At 40.0% G+C, this 22,026-nt stretch overlaps 1 protein-coding gene across 2 annotated transcripts in view; it reads left to right on the top strand.

Annotated features, from left to right (window-relative positions):
- The window catches only part of ophn1 (oligophrenin 1), a 193,240-nt gene that overhangs the window by 151,002 nt on the left and 20,212 nt on the right, over window positions 1-22,026 (top strand). For both annotated transcript variants that reach the window (XM_039766355.1, XM_039766356.1), the window contains exons 17-19: window positions 6,741-6,846; window positions 6,947-7,106; window positions 7,873-8,020. In XM_039766355.1, the coding sequence (XP_039622289.1) occupies window positions 6,741-6,846; window positions 6,947-7,106; window positions 7,873-8,020 (414 nt within the window). The remainder of the gene's footprint in view (window positions 1-6,740; window positions 6,847-6,946; window positions 7,107-7,872; window positions 8,021-22,026) is intronic.

Genomic DNA, 22,026 nt, shown 5'->3' with positions numbered 1-22,026 from the left:
ACAAAGAATGGTGTGAAAAGGGAAAAACATCCAGTATGCGGCAGTCCTGGGGGCGAAAATGCCTTGTTGATGCTAGAGATCAGAAGAGAATGGGCCGACTGATTCAAGCTGATAGAAGAACAACTTTGACTGAAATAACCACTCGTTACAACCGAGGTATGCAGCAAAGCATTTGTGAAGCCACAACACGCACAACCTTGAGGCGGATGGGCTACAACAGCAGAAGACCCCACCGGGTACCACTCATCTCCACTACAAATAGGAAAAAGAGGCTACAATTTGCACAAGCTCACCAAAATTGGACAGTTGAAGACTGGAAAAATGTTGCCTGGTCTGATGAGTCTCGATTTCTGTTGAGACATTCAAATGGTAGAGTCAGAATTTGGCATAAACAGAATGAGAACATGGATCCATCATGCCTTGTTACCACTGTGCGGGCTGGTGGTGGTGGTGTAATGGTGTGGGGGATGTTTTCTTGGCACACTTTAGGCCCCTTAGTGCCAATTGGGCATCGTTTAAATGCCACGGGCTACCTGAGCATTGTTTCTGACCATGTCCATCCCTTCATGACCACCATGTACCCATCCTCTGATAGCTACTTCCAGCAGGATAATGCACCATGTCACAAAGCTCGAATCATTTCAAATTGGTTTCTTGAACATGACAATGAGTTCACTGTACTAAAATGGCCCCCACAGTCACCAGATCTCAACCCAATAGAGCATCTTTGGGATGTGGTGGAACGGAGCTTTGTGCCCTGGATGTGCATCCCACAAATCTCCATCAACTGCAAGATGCTATCCTATCAATATGGGCCAACATTTCTAAAGAATGCTTTCAGCACCTTGTTGAATCAATGCCACGTAGAATTAAGGCAGTTCTGAAGGCGAAAGGGGATCAAACACCGTATTAGTATGGTGTTCCTAATAATCCTTTAGGTGAGTGTAAATATTTTCATGTAAAATCCCTCAAAGTGCATACTCTGAATGCACATATGTGTGTACTCATGTTACATGTATGCCCTTAGTTTGTATTTGTGTGTGTGTGTAGCCATATGACTAAGACACCGTTTTGCAGACTCCCCCAGACTGCTGATTAGTAGTCTACACTGGCACACTGTGTCCCTGTAAACAAATCCCTTTAGCAGTCGATCGAAACAATTCTACTGTTACCTGTCAAATATCTAAAAGAAAAATTGTCTTAATGTTTATTTGTTTATATGGATGTGTATCTGCACGTGTGTTTGTGTTTCCGCTTATGTTTGCATATACAGTACTTGTGCCTGCACATGCATGACTGGGATGTTGGAGGTAGGAGTAATGGAAAGAAAGAGAACCTAACATTTTTAAATGTGAACTTGGCAGCTGTACTTATTATCCGATGCCCAACATTTTCTTATTCAGCAATGCGTCTTGTGGAGTTTGCTGATTTTGGCTGCCATTCTCAACAAAACGCCTGTTTCCACACGTAATTAATATGATGTTTTGATAATTTGTTCCCATTTAGACATCAAGCCACTACACTAGTAAAATGTTTGTAGCAGGGCACATCTGAAGAGTTTCACAGTCCAGCATATGCTCTTCTGCTTGGAGCCTGTGGGGTGTTATATAATAATATGAAGTGCAGTTGTCCAAACTGAAACAAATTAATTTATTGCACTTATGGTGGTACATTTTCTTATTTAATGTGCTTTTTTTGCATAACCATCATTTTGAATAAAATCCTCCTTGAATCAAAGTCAAGTGAAAAATCCCTGAATGCTAACCGCAGACGCTGCCTCGGCTGGTTTGTTATGCTGTGCTGGACGTTCTGGACGTTGTTTCTCATACGGCAGCTGCACCCCTTATTGCGCTGCTTTCTCTGCTCTTTTCCTAAGCTGAGATTTTTATTAGCTTCTTTTCTTACTTCTACATCTTCTTCGTAGATCTGTGAGGGTTGTCTTTTTTTTTTTTTTGCTTCTCTACTTCTTAGTGGTTGGCACAACTACGTGTTATCTTGTATTCAAATTGAAAACAGGTCCTGTAAGTCGTCTTATACTGATTTCATACCAAATACTGAGTGGGGCTTCTTTCCCTACACTAAAGAGATTTGCCCCCTCATGCCTTTAATCCCCTGTCATGTGGTGGGTGCGGCAATGTGCTGTATCAGCGTGTGCTTCTAACCTTTCTCTCTCTCTCAAGTCATGCAATAAAGCGTAACTTTAGATTTTTGTTGTGGTGCCCCCTAACAAACACTGAGCTTCATGATGAGTCAAGGGGTCGTATTCCACCCAAAAGGATGTTAACATCTAAGACATTTTTAGCAAATCTTCAATGCCTGGTTCAACATTTTCCATCTGCTGTCAAAACACAGTAACTGTGAAATAATTTTAACAGATATTGTTGAACGCTAGGGAGACCCAAAAGGATGTCTTTATATCTATAATTTTGCCAATAGGTATTTTTTATGATTAAGAAAATGCAGAAGATCTGCATGCTACAGCACACGTTATTTCAAAGCTGAATAGCTTTAAGTACCATTTCATGGACACATTGCAAGTGTTCCATTGGTCTTTTATTCTTTATAGCATCTTTCATGACTGACCGCAGTCCAGTACATTTCATACAATGCAGTGTTGCTGGGGAAAAGACATTGTGGGACTGATGATGCATGGTATTTTAGATTTACGGATCATAGTAAGCTTATTTCCTGAATGTGTTAAATACAGTTGAGCATCCATTATTCCAACACCAATTGTTCGAACCACCGCCACCAAACCAAAAAAAAAAAAGAAATGACAATATCTTTTTAGTGCACTGGTTGTTATACTGAAGTATTACTCCTGCTGCCTAATTTATTAGATACATGAAGTTTAGTTAGTGATGAGCAAAACAGCAATATTTCAGTTCACAATTGCGAAACGCAAACCACACTAAGCATAATTTTGGGAGGGGCTTAAAGTTGTTTGGGGTGAAAAGCAAGGAATGTTGCTCCCTAAGGGTTATTTTGCAGACCAGCTCTCTAATGCCTTCTGATCTTGCTCCTTCCATGGAACACCACATGTTCATGCCTGCCTCATGCACTGCGTACCTGCACATTCTCTCCACTCATTTTAGATCAGATGTAAGACCATCTGCACTCAGTTTCCTTAACTCCATAAGCTGATCAAATCTAGGATCCTACTGGAGACTTATCGGCACCCCTGCACCCAGGCCCTTGGATTTCAATAGACAAGAAACACCCCAAAAATGCATTCAGATACCTGCTGCCAACCTGCACCTGTCTGTCAATGCTCTGTACCAGAGTACATTTCACTGAGCTTTTGCACATGGAGAAAAAGACCGCAAATGAGGTGAAAAATAATAGTGGTAATGGATAAAAGCTGCAATGGCATGGTGTGCGTGATAGTATAAATAGATACTGCTGTTAAATTGGATGAGAGGCCTCGCTGGGAAAAATAGACAATGTTCAAAGAAAAATTCAAGATTACATGCAGTATTTTAAAAAGAAACTTTTGCTATATTCATTACAGTCTTATTTGTGTGCAATTACTTATATTTTTTTTATTTCAGTTTATTTAAAAAACATAGTTCAAACCATGTAAAATAATTAGATGAGTTTAAAGTAAATATAATACTGTATGCATTGTTTCATAATACAGTATGTAAAATTTCTAAATGCCCTACTGGTAACCTTGCCTATAACAATTTAAATGTAGGCTTAATTACACTTTATTTAATATAAACTGGGTAATTTCATGTATGTTTGATTACTGAAACTTTTTGGATACCTGAACCAACCTTGATCCCAGGTAGTTTGGATGATCGACATTCTACTGTATGAAGTACTAGCAGGAGTACCCGCCGTTGCCCAGGAATCTATAACCGGTGAATTTCCCAAATGAAAGAAACAGAACAAACATTTTTCTGATTGACATTTTATTGTAAGTTCCTCTACTCTGGATCCTGTGTGGTGTGGCGTTTGAGATGGGCTTGAAATAGACTTTGTTGTGGCATCTGAAGTGGACCTTCCAATTCTACGTCTTTTTTTCGGTGGCATGGGTATATTAGTGAAAAGCAGGACAATTATAATGTGTTATATGGTATTACATATGGAATAAGCACCACAGTGAGATGAATTTACGTAATTTACAATACGTCGGAAAGTGAACAAATAGCAGCAGTCAGTCAGAAACAGCAACACTGAAATTGTACTGTCAGTCGGAAAGGGAGCAAATAGCACTACAAATACGGAAAGCCAGTGAGAAAGAGTAGCACTGAAACCGTACTGGGTAAAAATGGCGGGGAGGGGTGCTCTGTTTGTAAGGAGTGTCTGTGTTGAACCCTGATGCTATCTAACGGACGTTGGCGATGGTAACTACAGAGAGAAGTGACATACAACTGGTGCTACGTTTGGGGAAAATGGTCGAGGAAGAATGGTGTCTTTTTAAGGCGAGTCTCTGTTTAAACGTGTTTACATATAATAGACGTTGGCGAATGAAATACAGTAGACCCCCGTGAGGTCGCAGTTCAGGGTTCGCGGACTCAGTCGTTCACGGATTTTTTCTTAGAGGCTAACTATTAATTGTTAGTGGAAAGCGCAAATATCCTCCGCTATTTGTTATGCCTTTTTTCATGGCAATACTGTGCTGTAGAGAGAACAGGAAGCAACCGCCGGGGGAAACGCGGTTTGGGATGGTGAAAGTAGCCAATCTGAGAGTGTTATTCATTTCTCCTTGCTGCTGATTGACTGCTGCTATGTGACTCGTCTCCTGGTTAGTGGGTTTACCACCACTGAGAGAAACGTGGTTTGGGATGGTGAAAGTAGCCAATCCAAGAGTGTTATTCATTTCTACTTGCTGATGATTGACTGCTGCTTTGTGACGCGTCTCCAGCTGAGTGTCCTCGTGTTTTCCATTTTGTTATTGTTTTGTTATTCTTAAACGCACACGATGTCGTCGAATTGCCGTGCACCTTCTAAGGAACTGAGCCTAAGCGCCAGAAGAAGTTTAAAACACTTCAGAAGAAGGTTGAACTACTGGATTTGCTCCGGGAACTAAAAAGTTATACTGTAGTAGAGCGCCACTATGGCATTAATGAAAGCACCGTATGCTACATAAAGAAGAATGAAGCAGCAATCTGGAGTACCGTATCTGTAAGTTTCAGTGATAGTGCCAAAAAGATAATGACCGTAAGGAATAAAAATATCGTCAGGATGGAATCTGCCTTGGCACTGTGGATCACAAACTGCAGGAAGAACATCCCATTGGACAGTAACATCATCCATGAGAAAGCATGTAAATTGTACCAGCAGTTCGCTACAAGAGACAATGTAGCAACTTCCTGTCACAATGTTCATGAAACATATAAAGAAAAGCCAGCACAAAACCCCACCAGAAGAAGACCCGTACAAAGATACGACTCCTCCTGAAGCGCCTGAAGAAAAGGCGCCACCCGAGGAGTTTTAAATCCTATGCATCATACTGCACAGCTACTTCATCATCATCATCATCAATATCATTTATCATTGGTGAGTACCCGCACATTTTTCTGTATTTTAATTAAATGAAATTATTATGTATTTACTCTGCTTATAACAAAGAAAACTACAGCGCATACCAAAGAAAACACGCATGCATTAATTACAGTACGTATGGAGGTAACATCGATATTTTACATTCTTCACTGCGGGAAACATAACAGTACAGTACTGTACAGTATACGGGTGTACCTTTACATTCTGTTTTTAGGTAATGTATTAAGGTAATTTTTTAGGTAATGTATTAATGTATTAAGCTGAGTTTGCAACGAAATTAAAGTGCTTTGGGGGCATACTGTATTCAGGGTTGAAACTATAAAAATAGGCATTTAAAAGGCATTTTTTTTTTACCACATCCATCATCGTGGTTTTTCACAATTTGCTGGTGCTCTAGGAACGTAAGCCCCACGAATTTTGGGGGTATACTGTACAGCACTATCAGTGCGTGTGGGAGTGTGACGTGCGGAAACGGGGTGTGTCAGCCGGTCACGCACACAGGGTCGTTCATGTTTTACATCCATACGGCAGTTGCTCTTCACCCAATCAAAGTAGTCAGCCTTCTCATACTTGGACACTTCCGCCATCTGTTGGCAATTTAAAGAAACATGGGTAAAAAGCGACGCACAGAGACCAAAGCTGCCGCTTGATGGCGCCGCGGTGAATGTCTGTTGGAACATGTGGCCATCTTGTCGATGATAAGTACGGGGACGTCTGCCGAAGGTTGTTTTGATTGAAAAGGTGCCCTGCAGTTCACCACGAACATTTTTCCAAACCAAACATACCCCATGACCTTCTCCTGGTCACAAAGGAGCCCCATGCCCAGTTTGGTGCCACTCGGACACCCGGTGCAGATTTGTATGGTGGACAAACAAACATACATACACACACACATCGACTCTGCTTTATATATTAGATATCCTTGTCTACCATGTGGTCAAGGGCATCTTTTTTCAGTTTAGGAGTGGAGTACTTTAGAAACACATTATAACAATGGAAGTTTGATTCTTATAAAGAAATCCAGGTTGCACCCTCAAGTTCCTCCCACATTAGAGTTTTTCTGTAGTTCCTTGTTGTCTTGTGTTGCTTTGTAGTATATTCTTGTGTGTTTTTAAAGTAATGGAACATGCAGTCAGAGGTGCAATATAGAATAAAACATGTATTGTAAGATACTGTATGTTGAATATGGACGTTCTGTGTTGTGACAGCATCTGCTTATTTTTCAGAGTCAGACAACCTTGACTATCGGTTGGGATCCATCCATTGGCTGGTGTACAAACTACCAGAAAAGAATCGAGAAATGCTGGAGCTGCTCATTAGACACCTAGCTATGTAAGGATACATTGGTACTAGGCTGTGGGCCCTGTGATGCTCTCTTGCAGTTATCATGTACCAAGTGAAGCTCAGAGTTCCCTCTCTTCTCCTATTTTAGTGTCTGTAGTCACTGTGAAGAGAACCTGATGAGTGCATCTAACATGGGTGTGATCTTTGGGCCAACTTTGATGAGGGCACAAGAAGAAACAGTGGCAGCCATGATAAACATCAAGTTCCAGAACATAGTTGTGGAGATTCTTATTGAAGACTGTGAAAAGGTGAGAGAAGACTAATGGCAAGGGATTTACAACTATTTGTATTTGTACACTGCCTATCATTTTTTGTGTGGAGGAAAGCTATAATGAGCCTGGTAATGGTATTAACTGCATAAAGCTCCTATGTCAAATTAAACCTATGGCTCCTCTACTGAAAGTTGTGGAAGATGAAGTGCAGATGAAGGTTTGCCCAGCTGTCTTCTGTACAAACAGTGGGAACAACCAATTATTCGTGCAGCACTTATCATATAACACATCATCACAAATTTGCAGACATCATGCTGTGGTCTGGAAAGCAGCCAGCCAGCACAGCAGTACAAGACCGTTTTGTCAGTCTCTCACAACTTAACATTAGGCGCTAGGGTTACATTTGCTACCTCATCCTGTGATGTTAAGTTTAGAGAGTGAGGGCATGAGTGAATAAAGGGCTGCCTCGAGATGCTGCTCAGGCCTGAGTGAGTTCTGTTTTAGGGCTTGTTTGTATTTACTTAACCTGCTTTGACTTTGTTTGTGTCCTAAGGGGCTGTTTTCTGCAGTAGCCCTGCCAGTCCCTTAGATGCCTAATTCTGTATAAAATTAATTCTCTGTACTTACTGGGACATCTTGCACATCCAGATGCAATGTTAAACATTTTGCCATCAAATGTCCACCTTTTTTGCTGTTTTATGAAGGATGTATTTACAAAGCTGAGATTGTCTGCCAAGGAAAATGGAAATGTTTGATGTAAGCTTTTGTGTGCAATGTTATTTATTCTTTTCTTCTTTGTCAGATCTTCTCTGCTCCCCCAGAGGACCCAGCACTACCTCCACTTCCTCCACCACGGGCCCCTCCCCGGAAACGGCAGCCAATCACCATCTCCAAGCGCCCCCCACGCCCACGGCCTCTTGTCAACCATATCCATTCCCAAGAGGCCAACGGTAAGTTCCAAACTGCCCACCTTTAAAGTGGTTGTTGTGGTATGGAAAATTAGGGAGTTTTTTTCTCAGGCTATCTTAATAGCGTGTCCTATGCGGGTTTATTTATGTTATTCTTATTTTGTTGCAGATAATCTGGTTCCGCACCATGATTATATATTTTATTTTTCACCTCAAATTCTTTTTATCATATAGGATAGTCAGCAGCTCACTAGTGACAAGTGTGTTGAGCCTCTGCTCTACTTGTCTTCTTGAACTAAAGAGTGCTAATACTTGTGGTTTAAAATTCTTTCACCAGAAATTCCACCAGAGTGCAGAAGTAACCTTTCTCCATCTGTTCCTGCTTGTTTGAGCTGCTTTCTCTGATTCAAGTGGCTGCATGTGTATATTTGTGATTAAGCTGCTCTTAAAATTGTGTCCAGCTGCCTGGGGTCGTAGTCAAGTCCAGTGGATAGATTTCACTCAGTCATGCGTCCAGCCTTATCATCTGTTTCTGCTTTGCTTTCTCCCCAGTGAAGCACAGGAATGTTCAAGCTGACCTAAGACATGGTGCGGGCCCTCCAATAAGACATCACTTTATTTTTTTATTTGTGAATAACTTTTACAGACCGATGTGTACACTGTCATACTGGGTTATTAATTTAAGCTTGCCGGTTAGTGGCTTTGTTGAATATGACATTCTGATAGAGTATACACATTCAAGTAAGTAGTTTTGTACTTAACACCATAAGTCAGTCGGCCAGACTTGTACGTCAGTGGCCTGCCTTTTGTACACTGTGTTGCCACTAGTTGTGGACACCTGACTGTCACACCTATATGAGCTTGCTGGATATCCTTTTCTAAAACTTTTGGCAATAAAATGAAGTTGAACCCACCCCACCCACTGCCACTTTTGTGGGTATAACAGTCTCCATGTTTCTGGGAAGGTTGTCCAAAAAATATTGGAGTGTGTCTATGGGAATTTGTGCCCATTCAACCAAAAGAACATTTGCAAGATCAGGTACTAATCTTGGACAAGAGGACCTTGCTATCAGTCAGCATTACAATACATCCCTAAGATGTTCAATAGGGTTGAGATCAGGGCGCAGTGCAAGGCCTCTCAAGTTCCCCCATTTCTTCATGGACCAGGCTCTCTGCACAGGGGCATAGCCATACTGAAATAGAAAAGGACTTTCCCCAAACTGTGGCCACAAAGTTGCCTTAAATGTCTTTGTATGTTTTATTATTAGCAATACTCTTCATCAAGGGGCCTAGCCCAAACCTTGACAAATAGTCCCAGACCATTATCCCTACTCCACAAAACTTTATAGTTGGCATTATGGAAGGTAGCATTCTCGTGGCATCCTGTAATCCCAGGTTTAGAAGTGTGATTCATCACTCCAGGGAACATGTTTCCACTGATCCATAGTCCAATGACAGAATGCTTTACATCACTCCAGGCTTGTGAGCAGCTGCTTGGCCATGGAAATCCATTTCATAAAGCTCCCAACGCCTTTGTTTTTTTTTGGTGATGCTGCTTTGATAGACAGTTTGGATCACTGTTGTGAGTGATTGAAAAAGGCATTGGAGATTTTAATGTGCTATGCTTTTCAGTGCTTGGTGGCTCCATTCTATAAATTTGAGATTCTTACCATGTTGTGACTGAGCTGTTGTTGGTCCCATATGCTTCCACTTCACTAAAATAGCACTTACATTTGACTGGGGCAGATCTAGAGGAACTGAAATTTAATGCCCTGATTGTGTCAAAGGTGGCATCCTATGATAATGCCAAATTTAAAGTCAACGAGCGCTTCAGTAAGACCCATTCTATTGCCAGTGCTTATCAATGGAGATAGCATGGCAGTGTGCTTGATTTTATGCACCTGGTAATGGTGGGTGCAGCTGAAACACCTAAACTCAATAATCTGGAAGGGTGTCCACATATTGTTGGGGTACATAGTGTGCATTTTACAGCTGTTGACACCCTAGACCAGGAGCGCTTGGCATTAGCAGCTCTTATGTCATCTTATCTAATCTTGTTTTCTGACCATTTTCCTTTTGGAGAACTTCCAGGTGCTCCCAGCCCCGTTGAGATGTGTAATCCATGCAGGATTTTGACTTACTCTGTTATGGTTCACTTATAAACGTATTGGAGATGTCCATCGCTTGCTGCCTCAACTGCCTTCTATCTGAAGAAGCAGTGTCTCAATTATAAAATCCGTCTTTATTTGATGAGCTTCAGAATTTAACACAGCTTGTGAGTCCAAAAACACTATTAAAGAACCTGATATTGACTGCTTTTGCCCAGGCTTTCAAACTCTAGATAGCTCATGACCAGTAAAACTCAGAACATCACCCAAGAGCTTAACTCCTGCACAAAACAAAGCATTTGTTTTTGTCAGCTGTCACTTTAGAAAAAGGTTTTCAAGACCTGAAACTACTCAACGTGATGCAGTTGTTGTTATTCTTATATATAAAGAACATGCCATTGTTAACTGCAACTTAGGAGTTGGAGGTTCTGAATCTCATTTTCAAGCAGTTAATATTCTTCTGCCTCAGAGATGAGCCCAAAAGGACATCGTCATCTTTAAATGGAAGCTATGCAACTTTAAAGTCCCTAAGATATATACTCCTGAATTGTTCCTTGATATACAGTGGCTTGCAAAAGTATTCGGCCCCCTTGAACTTTTCCACATTTTGTCACATTACAGCCACAAACAATCAATTTCATTGGAATTCCACGTGAAAGACCAATACAAAGTGGTGTACACATGAGAAGTGGAACGGAAATCATACATGATTCCAAACATTTTTTACAAATAAATAACTGAAAAGTGGGGTGTGCATAATTATTCAGCCCCCTGAGTCAATACTTTGTAGAACCACCCTTTGCTGCAATTACTGCTGCCAGTCTTTTAGGGTATGTCTCTACCAGCTTTGCACATCTAGAGACTGAAATCCTTGCCCATTCTTCTTTGCAAAACAGCTCCAGCTCAGTCAGATTAGATGGACAGCGTTTGTGAACAGCAGTTTTCAGATCTTGCCACAGATTCTCGATTGGATTTAGATCTGGACTTTGACTGGGCCATTCTAACACATGGATATGTTTTGTTTTAAACCATTCCATTGTTGCCCTTGCTTTATGTTTAGGGTCATTGTCCTGCTGGAAGGTGAACCTCCGCCCCAGTCTCAAGTCTTTTGCTGACTCCAAGAGGTTTTCTTCCAAGATTGCCCTGTATTTGGCTCCATCCATCTTCCCATCAACTCTGACCAGCTTCCCTGTCCCTGCTGAAGAGCAGCACCCCCAGAGCGTGATGCTGCCACCACCATATTTGACAGTGGGGATGGTGTGTTCAGAGTGATGTGCAGTGTTAGTTTTCCTCCACACATAGTGTTTTGCATTTTGGCCAAAAAGTTCCATTTTGGTCTCATCTGACCAGAGCACCTTCTTCCACATGTTTGCTGTGTCCCCCACATGGCTTGTGGCAAATTGCAAACGGGACTTCTTATGGTTTTCTGTTAACAATGGCTTTCTTCTTGCCACTCTTCCATAAAGGCCAACTTTGTGCAGTGCACGACTAATAGTTGTCCTATGGACAGATTCCCTCACCTGAGCTGTAGATCTCTGCAGCTCGCCCAGAGTCACCATGGGCCTCTTGGCTACATTTCTGATCAGCGCTCTCCTTGTTCGGCCTGTGAGTTTAGGTGGACGTCCTTATCTTGGTAGGTTTACAGTTGTGCCATACTCCTTCCATTTCTGAATGATTGCTTGAACAGTGCTCTGTGGGATGTTCAAGGCTTTGGAAATCTTTTTGTAGCCTAAGCCTGCTTTAAATTTCTCAATAACTTTATCCCTGACCTGTCTGGTGTGTTGTTTGGACTTCATGGTGTTGTTGCTCCCAATATTCTCTTAGACAACCTCTGAGGCCGTCACAGAGCAGCTGTATTTGTACTGACATTAGATTACACACAGGTGCACTCTATTTAGTCATTAGCACTCATCAGGCAATGTCTATGGGCAACTGACTGCACTCAGACCAAAGGGGGCTGAATAATTACGCACACCCCACTTTGCAGTTATTTATTTGTAAAAAATGTTTGGAATCATGTATGATTTTCGTTCCATTTCTCACGTGTACACCACTTTGTATTGGTCTTTCACGTGGAATTCCAATGAAATTGATTCATGTTTGTGGCTGTAACGTGACAAAATGTGTAGAATGTCGAATACTTTTGCAAGCCACTGTATTATATGCATGAAAATCACAGCAAAGCAGTGAAAAAAAAATAACCCTTAGGTGGAGTCCTAGGCATACTTTTATGGAAACAGCCCCCAGGGACTGAATGACATGCAATAGGGGCATAGAAACTTCATATTTTTGCAGCATCTTCCATATTACATTCATGGGAGCTCACTTACAAGGTTTTCCTGGGGCTACTAAAACACAAATGAACAAAGTTAGCACACAGTTCCTCAAATATCTGTATGTGAACCGAGAGATGATCCACTGTTTCATGGCTAGGACAAAATAAAAATTGACTTTTGTTTACAATTTCCTTTTCAGTTCTGGGATTCTTGAAAGAGACTGCACCTTGTGACCAATAAATAACTACTAAACACCCTAAGGTCTTCTTGAATTATTGGGAAAGGCAACCACCACATTAAACTGACATCATGTATAAACTGTTTGTCTGTCCTGAGCAGGAGCTTTAACCAAGATACCCCAACAATAACCAGCACCTTCCATATTTCCGGACAGATTTCTTACAGTCTTGTACTGTATACTTTGCAGCCTCAGCCCTAGAAATAAGATGCTGACTTCTTCATTATGTTCATTTTACCCCCAACATGACTATACCTGAGGTCAGCTGTTCTCTTTCATTTTTTGGAAATACCCTGTGTGATAGCTTTGAGGCTGCTTAAAATCTGTTTCCCCCACTTATGCTCCATTTTTTCATACATTGCTGCAGCTGCTGTTTTCGAGACCCGTGTATACTGTACCTGTCTGTCAAACATGAAGAACCTTCTGCTAGCATTGCTTAGAAAGGCTGCCTCTTTTATGTGTCCGCTTCCTGTATCACTGTTGTCTAAATGGTCCTTGAATTGCCACAATAACAAATTACAAAGTCAATCAATATGATCTTAAGCCCATGGTGCCCAGGTGTCACCCAAAAGTTTGATATTTTTTGTTGCCAATTTATATATCATTTGTCACCCCGTTGTAGGTTGTTTGATGACAGCTTGTAACTCAATTTGCCTCACTTAATAGTTTATTTAATTACATTGACTGCATCCATTTTATGGCTCATTTGATACAATTCTGTCATTCATTTGATGCCAGTGCGTAGCTTACTGAATGTCATTTGGTCAAAAATACGCAGTTCATTTAGTGCCACTAGATTGCATTTAAGTGCCGGTGTTTCTGGTTTGATTCTGTATGGTATGATAGGCTACATGGCCCTAATCTGTAGCTTATTTTTTTTTTGACAGCAACACATTTGGTGCTGCATAGCAGGACATTTAGTGTAAAAAAAAAATAATTTGGCACAAAGTAGATGCATATTTAGTCCCAGGCTGTAGCTTACTGGATGTTAATTCTTTTGATGGCACTCAGCCAAAATGTTTCCAACTATAACGCATCTGGTGCCATTTTATTTTTCCCTTTGTGTTAGTCTATAGCTTATTTGATGCCAGTTGTACATTTGGTGTTGAATAGGCACTCATTTACTACAAATGTATATTTTTGTGTTTTAGAAATCTATTGTTCATTTAGTTCCACTTGTGTAGTGACTTTAGAATCACTGTCCAATCAAAGGGAAGCTTTATTGCGCATATCTCGTGTCACTTGACATCTCATTTGGTGCTACTCAGTAGTTTACTTGTCAGTAATTCATTTTGATACTGTCTGCCTCTTGGCACCATGCTGTTGTTTACTTGGTTATGCTCCATAGCTTATTTTGGGTTACCTATTGTGTCAGTGCATAGCATATAATTCTGCACCAAATCAAACTTCCTCCAAAACATCTAAAAATCCAAACCAAACTTTACAAAAATAATGTGATTATATTTAAATTACTGTTTCTCTACTTGTTACTTTTTATTGAAATGTAAAAGTGTTAGTGCCATGTTTTATAAGTAGGGTCATTCCATGTCAAATCAACCAATGGCCCACATACTTCGGACTCAAAAAATTCTGGAAAATTTGCCAGGTGTTCCGTGTTAGTCAGGAGACACCCTGTAAAATATTTTTGATGAAAGATCAATACTTTCCAAGATACAGACAGCTTACTGAGACGGTTTGGTGTTGATTTTATCTGGCCTCATTTTTTTCATCAAATTTCACATGTCCATAGCTCAGAACTAAGCCACTGAGCAGGCTTCATTCATTCATTTCATTCATTCATTTTTGATTTTTTTTTCCTTATTCAGATAACTATATAGGCTTCCAGTTAAAGCGATAAACAGAAAAGAAACTGTATCAGGATTTGAACAGCAGACCTCTTAATTCCAAAAAAATCATTTTGGATTTAATTTTCAGAGCCTCCTAACGGCATGTAGGAATATAAATATAATTTTAAAAATATTTTTCATTTATTCTACATTGTCCTTTCTTTCTCAAAATACAAACCTTATTTTTCTTATGCAAATCTTTCATGTTTTTTTCCATCCTAAACATAGGGAGAATACGCCATGTGTCAATAATGGTAATCATTGAGTTATCAATAAGTAAGGTAACAAAAATGTCAGACTTTTTTTCATGTCAAATGATGATGTTCTATCTCATGTTGCTGAACAGAAAATGTGATTCTTCATTGCCCAAAGAACACCTGATATTCAAGAGTACCACTGTTACACCCCCACAGAAGATGGCAAATTCAAAGTCAGCCAGGTGTCTGGTGAAGACAGTCAATTGACTGCCTGAATATTCACCACTGAAGCAGCAGCTGAGATCCTGCCCTCTCACAATCACACTCCTGATGGCTCACCCATCACCCCTCACATTTGGCCAGTGTTCTATTGGAGGCTATGTTGGGTGCATGTATGATGAACAATGTTGGACTGGTGTGATTCGTGACAAGAGTGAAGCAGAATCAGATATCCTGATATTTTTCATACATCCAAACTATCCTGCACAGTCTTTCCATTGGCCACCTAAAGATGATAATTGTTGGGCGCCGTTACAGTGTGTCATTACACTGCCTAGTGCACCTATTACAGTCAGTGGGTGGCAGTACCATCTTGATCTCAGAAACAAAGGTGAACTACAGTCTGCACTTTGATTGAAACAGAAATGAAATTGGACACATTCCTGGTGAAGATGTTAACACTTCATTATAACTAGTGTTGTATTTAATAAGAAATCAAGCAGCAGTTGTTCATGTGTTGTGCTTAATGTGCCTTTGGTAGTTTATTTTTTCCATTAATCCTATACCCAAGTTAGTGATGAAGACCTTGATGATTATCATTACTGACAAATGATGAATGTAACCCATTTTTAGATTGGAAAATGAAAATGAACGATTCCCCTGAGAAAAGTAAGACTTGTTTTTAAGAAAGAAGGGACCATGTATGATACCAGAAAAATAATTTGAAAAATGTCTGGGTATTCCCACAGTGCCTTAAGTTAGTCTGGAAATTAGGCCCAGAAATGTATAACTTTTTTGAAAAGCCCTGTGTGGGTATGCAAACATGGAAAAAAATTCATCAGGCTGTATCAGTTAGAATTATACTTTCTTAATACCCAAACATGGCAAAGCCAAAGACCAACAATACTTTTTTCCATTATTTGAAGGACTGCTCTTACCAAGTGATGTTATCTGGACCAAACATTTTGATTTCATTACATGCTATACCTATAAAGGTATACCAGTATGCAAAATTTGAGCCTGCTATGTGGTTTAGGTTTTAAGATATTATCTTGTAAAATTGATGAATACATAAAGCAGTGTCAAATTTAACACCCCTTCCCCCTCACAGAATTGGCTTTATCTTGAAGAGTATTGGTCTTAAGTCAAAATAATTTCACAGGGTGTCTCCTGGAGAACATGGGTACACCTGGTATTATTTTCAGAATTGTTTGAGACCAAAGTGCACAGGATTTCTGGAAAATCGTTTGATTTCACTTGGAATAATCCAGTAATGAATTAGGTGTATGGTTCATGTTGTGGCAGTTTGCAAAGCCATCATACCAAAGATACCTTTGATCTACAGGTAAAAAATGTCTGGGAATGTGTGCATTAGAGTGTCCAAGTCTGATTGTATGCCCCACACCATGAGCACATTGTATTTAATTCTGGCAAGCTTTCTCTGTGTTCAAAGTACCACATACTCCAGATTTGGCCTAGGAAGTGATGGAGGAGAGATTCTTCAAAATGATTTCACAAATCTAAAATTCTGATTACTGTTCCCATAATGCTAAATTCTGCATATTGAGAGTATTGACTGTTTCAATACATCCTGCCAATTATAAACTAGCCTTCAATTATCTATAAACTAGCCTTCAATTATCTTCTGAGAACAAAGCTATCCCTCCCCATGTGAAATGTTTCTCTTTGTTATGCTGGCCCACATGAAACAAAACTTTGCTAAATTGTTGGTCTGTATTAGTCATAGAAATGGTGGATAGAGCTGTCTGCTTTGTACAATATATGATACGCAACATTTAATAACTACTGTATTAGGTACACTTACTTTAAAGTGAGCTACCCTCCATTTGCCCTTAAAAGAGTCTAAATTCATCTTGGCATGCAGTCATCAATATATGGAAAGTATGGCTCAGGGTTATTAGCCTACAAAACCTTGAGTTATTTCCAGTAATTGTTGCAAATTAGTTGATGGTTCACCTCTACCTGAATGGACTTCTCATCTTTCTGGAATAATTCCATAATATTCCTAACCTTGTGACATTAGCCAAGTTTCCATCCAGTTTTTTGCGACGTTTTGTTATCGACAAGCAGAATACAGTATACGTAAATAAAATGTGGGAAATTTGCTGTCTCCAGCCTATTTCCATCCAACTGGCTTTTTATCGATAAAATGGCGTGCGTGATGACGTCATCCCCTCCAAAACGAACTGTCGCATAAGTTTTGTTGTATCGCTGAAAAAATCTGCCCTTGAGCGTTTCCATACATAATTTTGTGTATGTCGCAAATTATCTACCTTTTGTTTTCCACGTTACACCCCCTCCACTAAACAAAGAAACAAAGAAATGGAGAGATTATTCAGACAGTTTTTTGAAATTTGGCAGCTTACTCCTCTTTCAGTTTCACAAATAATTGGAATTGTACATAATATCCGAAGACGACAGCAAAATGAAGCAGTTGCTTGTCTGATAGCCCTAGAGCTCGAAGAAAGTACCCCAGTGCGACAAAACCCACGGGTATGAGAAACACGACGGAAGGAGGTGGTGGAGAGACACTTCACAGAAAATCTCTGGCTGCAACATTTTAGAATGACACGGCCGATGTTTGAGATGTTGTGTGGATTCATCAGTCTTGATGTTGCGCCCATCACAGGTTGTCACCGACCACTGGTTCCAACCCAAAAGCGGATTGCCATCGCCCTTTGCAAGCTGGCAACCTGCGCCGAGTATAGAGTAGTTGGAGAAACTTTCGGAGTTAGTAAAACTACCGTCCATCGATGTGTATATGCTGTGTGCACCGCTATTAAAGAAAAATTAATGCGCCATTATATCAGACTTCCGACTGTAGTGGAGGCCAATGAAATTGCATACCGCAATTCCTTGGTGTATCTTGTGCCACAGATTTACGGTGCGCTGGATGGTACGCATGTGCCTATTCTTGCCCCGACGGAAGGCTACCGCGATTACATTAATCGCAAAGGGTGGCAATTTATTGTTCTCCAGGCCCTTGTTGATGACAGGTGCATGATACGAGACATTTGTGTTGGCACTCCTGGATGTGCCCATGATGCAGCTGTGTTTGCAGCATCGGATTAGTACAGGTGAGTCTACCTTTCACCATCCAACAACAACAACATTTATTTATATAGCACATTTTCATACAAACAGTAGCTCAAAGTGCTTTACATATTAAAGAATAGATAAATGAAAGACATAATTATAAAAAATAAATCAACATTAACATCGAATAAGAGTAAGGTTCAATGGCCAGGGGGGACAGAAAAATCCCTTCTCAGTGCGATAACAACTGAATTAGTACTGTAACCTGCTTCCCTTAAGGTTTTTAATTAAAACTGAAATTTGAATTAATACAAAATAACAACGTTTAATCAAAAAAAAAATTAAAGTTAATATTAATGAGAGAATTTCTTATATATGCTAAAACATCTGCCATTCAATAATAAGAAAAACATGTTTAGATAATGAAACACACGGTTTAATTAATATTTTGACTGGCACAGTAAATTACCTTTGCGGTTTTTGTATTATTTAGACATCCTGAGAGACACCCCCAGGCTACAGTTGATGTGGAGGGAGTTCAGGTACCCCTTTTAGTAGCAGGAGACCCAGCCTATCCGCTACTGCATTGGCTCATCACGAGAAATAACGAGTCTCCTCATCAGACCATGCGAACCGCTCCGCTATTCTCGTTTTGATTGCACGTGATGAAAATGTATCATGTGACACATTTATTTGCATTAAAGCCCTTTTTTTCTGACAAAAAGTGTTGCCAATGTAGTTTTTTTGACATCTGAAGTTTCGATATGCACTAGAGTTAAACGAAAAAATATTATGTCGACATGTACAACATTTTATCGATAATTAGCATTTCCATCAGATAAAATTTGAAGCGCTAAATATTTTTTTTTTTAAAACTCCTTGGATGGAAACCTGGTTATTGAGTCTTGTTGGAAATTCCATTTAACGATGGTAACCATTTAGCCATGATGGGATTTATCTTATCAGAAACAAGGTTGAAATAACAGATGGAATTCAAACACAGCTGCATTCATATCACAGGTCCTAATGTGTTCCTCAAAAGCACACTCACCTCATTAAATCACTTAACTCAATGTGCAATTCTGACATCTGGCAAGTGTGAGCTTTTGATTTCTAGGGTTCTTGCCATATCCTGATCCTGCCTTCATCATGAATTGCCAAAAAATAAGATTCATAAAAACAGAAGATTTTTCTAGTCCTGCGGTGTCGTTTTTTATTTTTCTTAGCACACTGCAAGTACATTTTCTAAGTTTCATGAAGAATCGTGGAACGCTGAACCATCTTCTGCCATTCCCTGTGGGTGACAAAATACAAGGAGTTGTGTGTTAGATAGATAAATAGATGGATGGCTCATTGGGCAGTACTGTTTCCCCTCTCACCAACAGTCTGAAAGGTTTTGTCTGGTGGCCCTTTCTGGACATCCCAATGACGATGCTGTGTGTTAAAGCCCCAGGAGGTGTTGCTGGTCTGATACACACACCCTGTGCATCTAGGACTCCCTACCATTCCACATTCAGCGTTATTTTAAGTTTTAGTTTTTTCTCAGTCTCATTTTTAATTGTACATTCACTAGAACTCACAAGTAGGTATGTGCCTACTTGCTTTAAAAAGCATTGTCTACTGTGCAAGGGACTAAATACCCTGTAGTCCCTTTATGGATAATGACTTGGTCACTGCCATTGAGTACTTGGGGGTAGAGTTTTAATCTAATTTCTTAGTCTAGTAATGTATCTGCCTTTTGACAATAGTGACACCTTGTAGACAACAGTATCGCAGAACAGAACTTTCCTCCTTTTTTTTTTTAGAAAGAGCATATTTTATTATGTTTTTCATAAATTGATGTTTACCTAGTAGAAGCCTGCACTGTAGTCTGGATTTGGGTATAAAGATGTTAAAATAAAGGCAATTATTTCACTTCCTGCCCCCAGTTGTAGGTATTTAAGTCAAACTTCTGCTGGGCTATTCCTACATATTTTCCTCCCCTGACTTTTTTTTTTTTTTTGGCCACTGAGCATTGTTCTTCTAGTGGTGACACTAATGACCTTCAAAGGCCAATCCCAGTCACCTAGTGGTCTGCTCTAAAAGTACAACAGCACAGTGAGTTGCGGAATACAGGACTCCTAGATTGACTATTCTGGATATTTAAAGTGATATAAATATTTACTTAATGGTTTGAAATCTGCTGTGGATGGGCAGCTGAGGTATGTTAAACTGCCCAAGTTCACAGTTACCAGAATTCCTTCTGAAAATGTTTTCTTTGTGTCCACATGGCAGTGCCAGTCTACAATTCAAACTTGAGCCTTGCTGAGCCTATTGACCCTCTGATATCTAAGTTGCAAACTAACTCTAGTTAAGAGAACTCTCTGTTAATGTCTTCGCAGCTCTTGAGTGCAATGCCAAATTTGGGAAGCTGACCTTTGCAATAAGAGATCCACTTAGGACATAAATAATCTTGTATTTGTAGCTGATGAGTTGTCTGGTTGCGAGTGTGAAACTCTTGTAATGTGTGTGCCTGAAGCACTACAATTATAGCGTAGCTGACATTGATGAGAAGGTCAGGGTAACAGACAGATTAGTGGTGTAGATTTGAAGGGACTGGGTGAGAGGAGCCCTAAACCCTAATCTCATCCTGGTGAGGTAACCATGGCATCACCTTTGGCTCTTCTCTTCCTCACCTGAGTCAGAATGGTATTACTTACTTTTTTGGTCTCCCTTAATGCGCAAAATATTTCAGAGAAGCACAGCAGCTTTTCCTTGCTGTGCTTGGCTAGAAAGTATGCCAGTTACAGACAAGTGTAGTTGCTGTCATCACTCTGTAAACTATCACCCAGCTCAGAAAGGCCTTCTATACCTGTAAACTATGGGTTTGGCAGGCTTCTACGAAGTATGTGTGCAATTCTTCAGTATGTCTGCCTGTCTTCATCCATTGCCTGTGGGTTGGCCTCAGCAACATGTACCTGTCTTTGTGTAAACATGTATGTGTGACTTTTTATTATTTCTTCTGCCTGCACATATGTACATGTCATGGTTATCAGTCTGTCTGCATATATCTGTGTAAAAATTCTACAGCCTACTTTTTCTAGAACACACTAGCCTGCACTTACAAAAAAGGAAACATTTTCATTTGTGTACTTAAGGAAGTTTTTAGCCTGGGATATATGCAGTGCAACAGTGTGTCTTCATATTTAGCCAAGTGTATCAGGGTTGTCTTATTGGATATACGGTAACAGATGCAGGCAGTGTTTTGCTGTTGCTGTTATTTGCTTACGTGTGTCATCTACTTGTTCCCCTTCATCTCCTCATCTGTGAGCGACTCTTTATTAATCTCCCTGCTCAGTTTGGCATACAGTGGATTTTTCCACTCCATTTGTACAGTATTTTGTATTGCCCTTGATCAGTAAATAGGTAAGATAGCTATATTCACTGTTGCTTTGTATTCCTTCCTGCTTGTTATTGATCATTGATCTCCAATTGCTGTTCTTGCCCTTTGTGATTGAAGATTTGTGGGTTTTTCCCCAACTTGTCTGTATTTTGCACACCTGCTTTATTTAAGAGTTTTAGTAGCAGCAGAAGGAATTGGCTAATTAACTGACAGTTGAAGTGAGACCCTCTAACAGTTTTGCCTATTTAGACCATTTCATTAGTTTAGTCATTGTAAATGCTTTAAATTACGATATCTTACTGAAAGGCACATCTCCGACTTTGTAAGAACACTGCAGCTCCTTTCACCTGCTTAATGAGCCTGGTATTCACAAACATCACTATTCATACAGAGGATCCAGTCACGCAGTCTTATGTACCAGCCGTCAAGAGTCATAAAATTTGCTTTATTAAACAATGAGATGTTAACAAACCAAAGACTGCTTCTACAGATTCCACTATTGATCTAAGCATGGATGTTTTATGGTTATGTGAATCTCTGCATTGTATTTCCAACTATTTACTATTTATGAATGAGTTTGCTTTGCCAGGCTTCAAATGCAGTAAATAGTAAACATTTTAGACTGGCTGTGCTTCACAGAAACTATTCCACCTGTGGGTGGCACAGCGGCTCAGGGGTATGTGTTGTGCTGTATGTGCAGCTGCACTTTGTAGCTGTAGAGTGA

The sequence above is a fragment of the Polypterus senegalus genome, chromosome 10, assembly GCF_016835505.1.
Source record: "Polypterus senegalus isolate Bchr_013 chromosome 10, ASM1683550v1, whole genome shotgun sequence".
Lineage (NCBI taxonomy): Eukaryota > Metazoa > Chordata > Cladistia > Polypteriformes > Polypteridae > Polypterus > Polypterus senegalus.
Note: the sequence above shows the minus strand (reverse complement) of the source record. Positions and strands in the feature narration are given on the sequence as shown.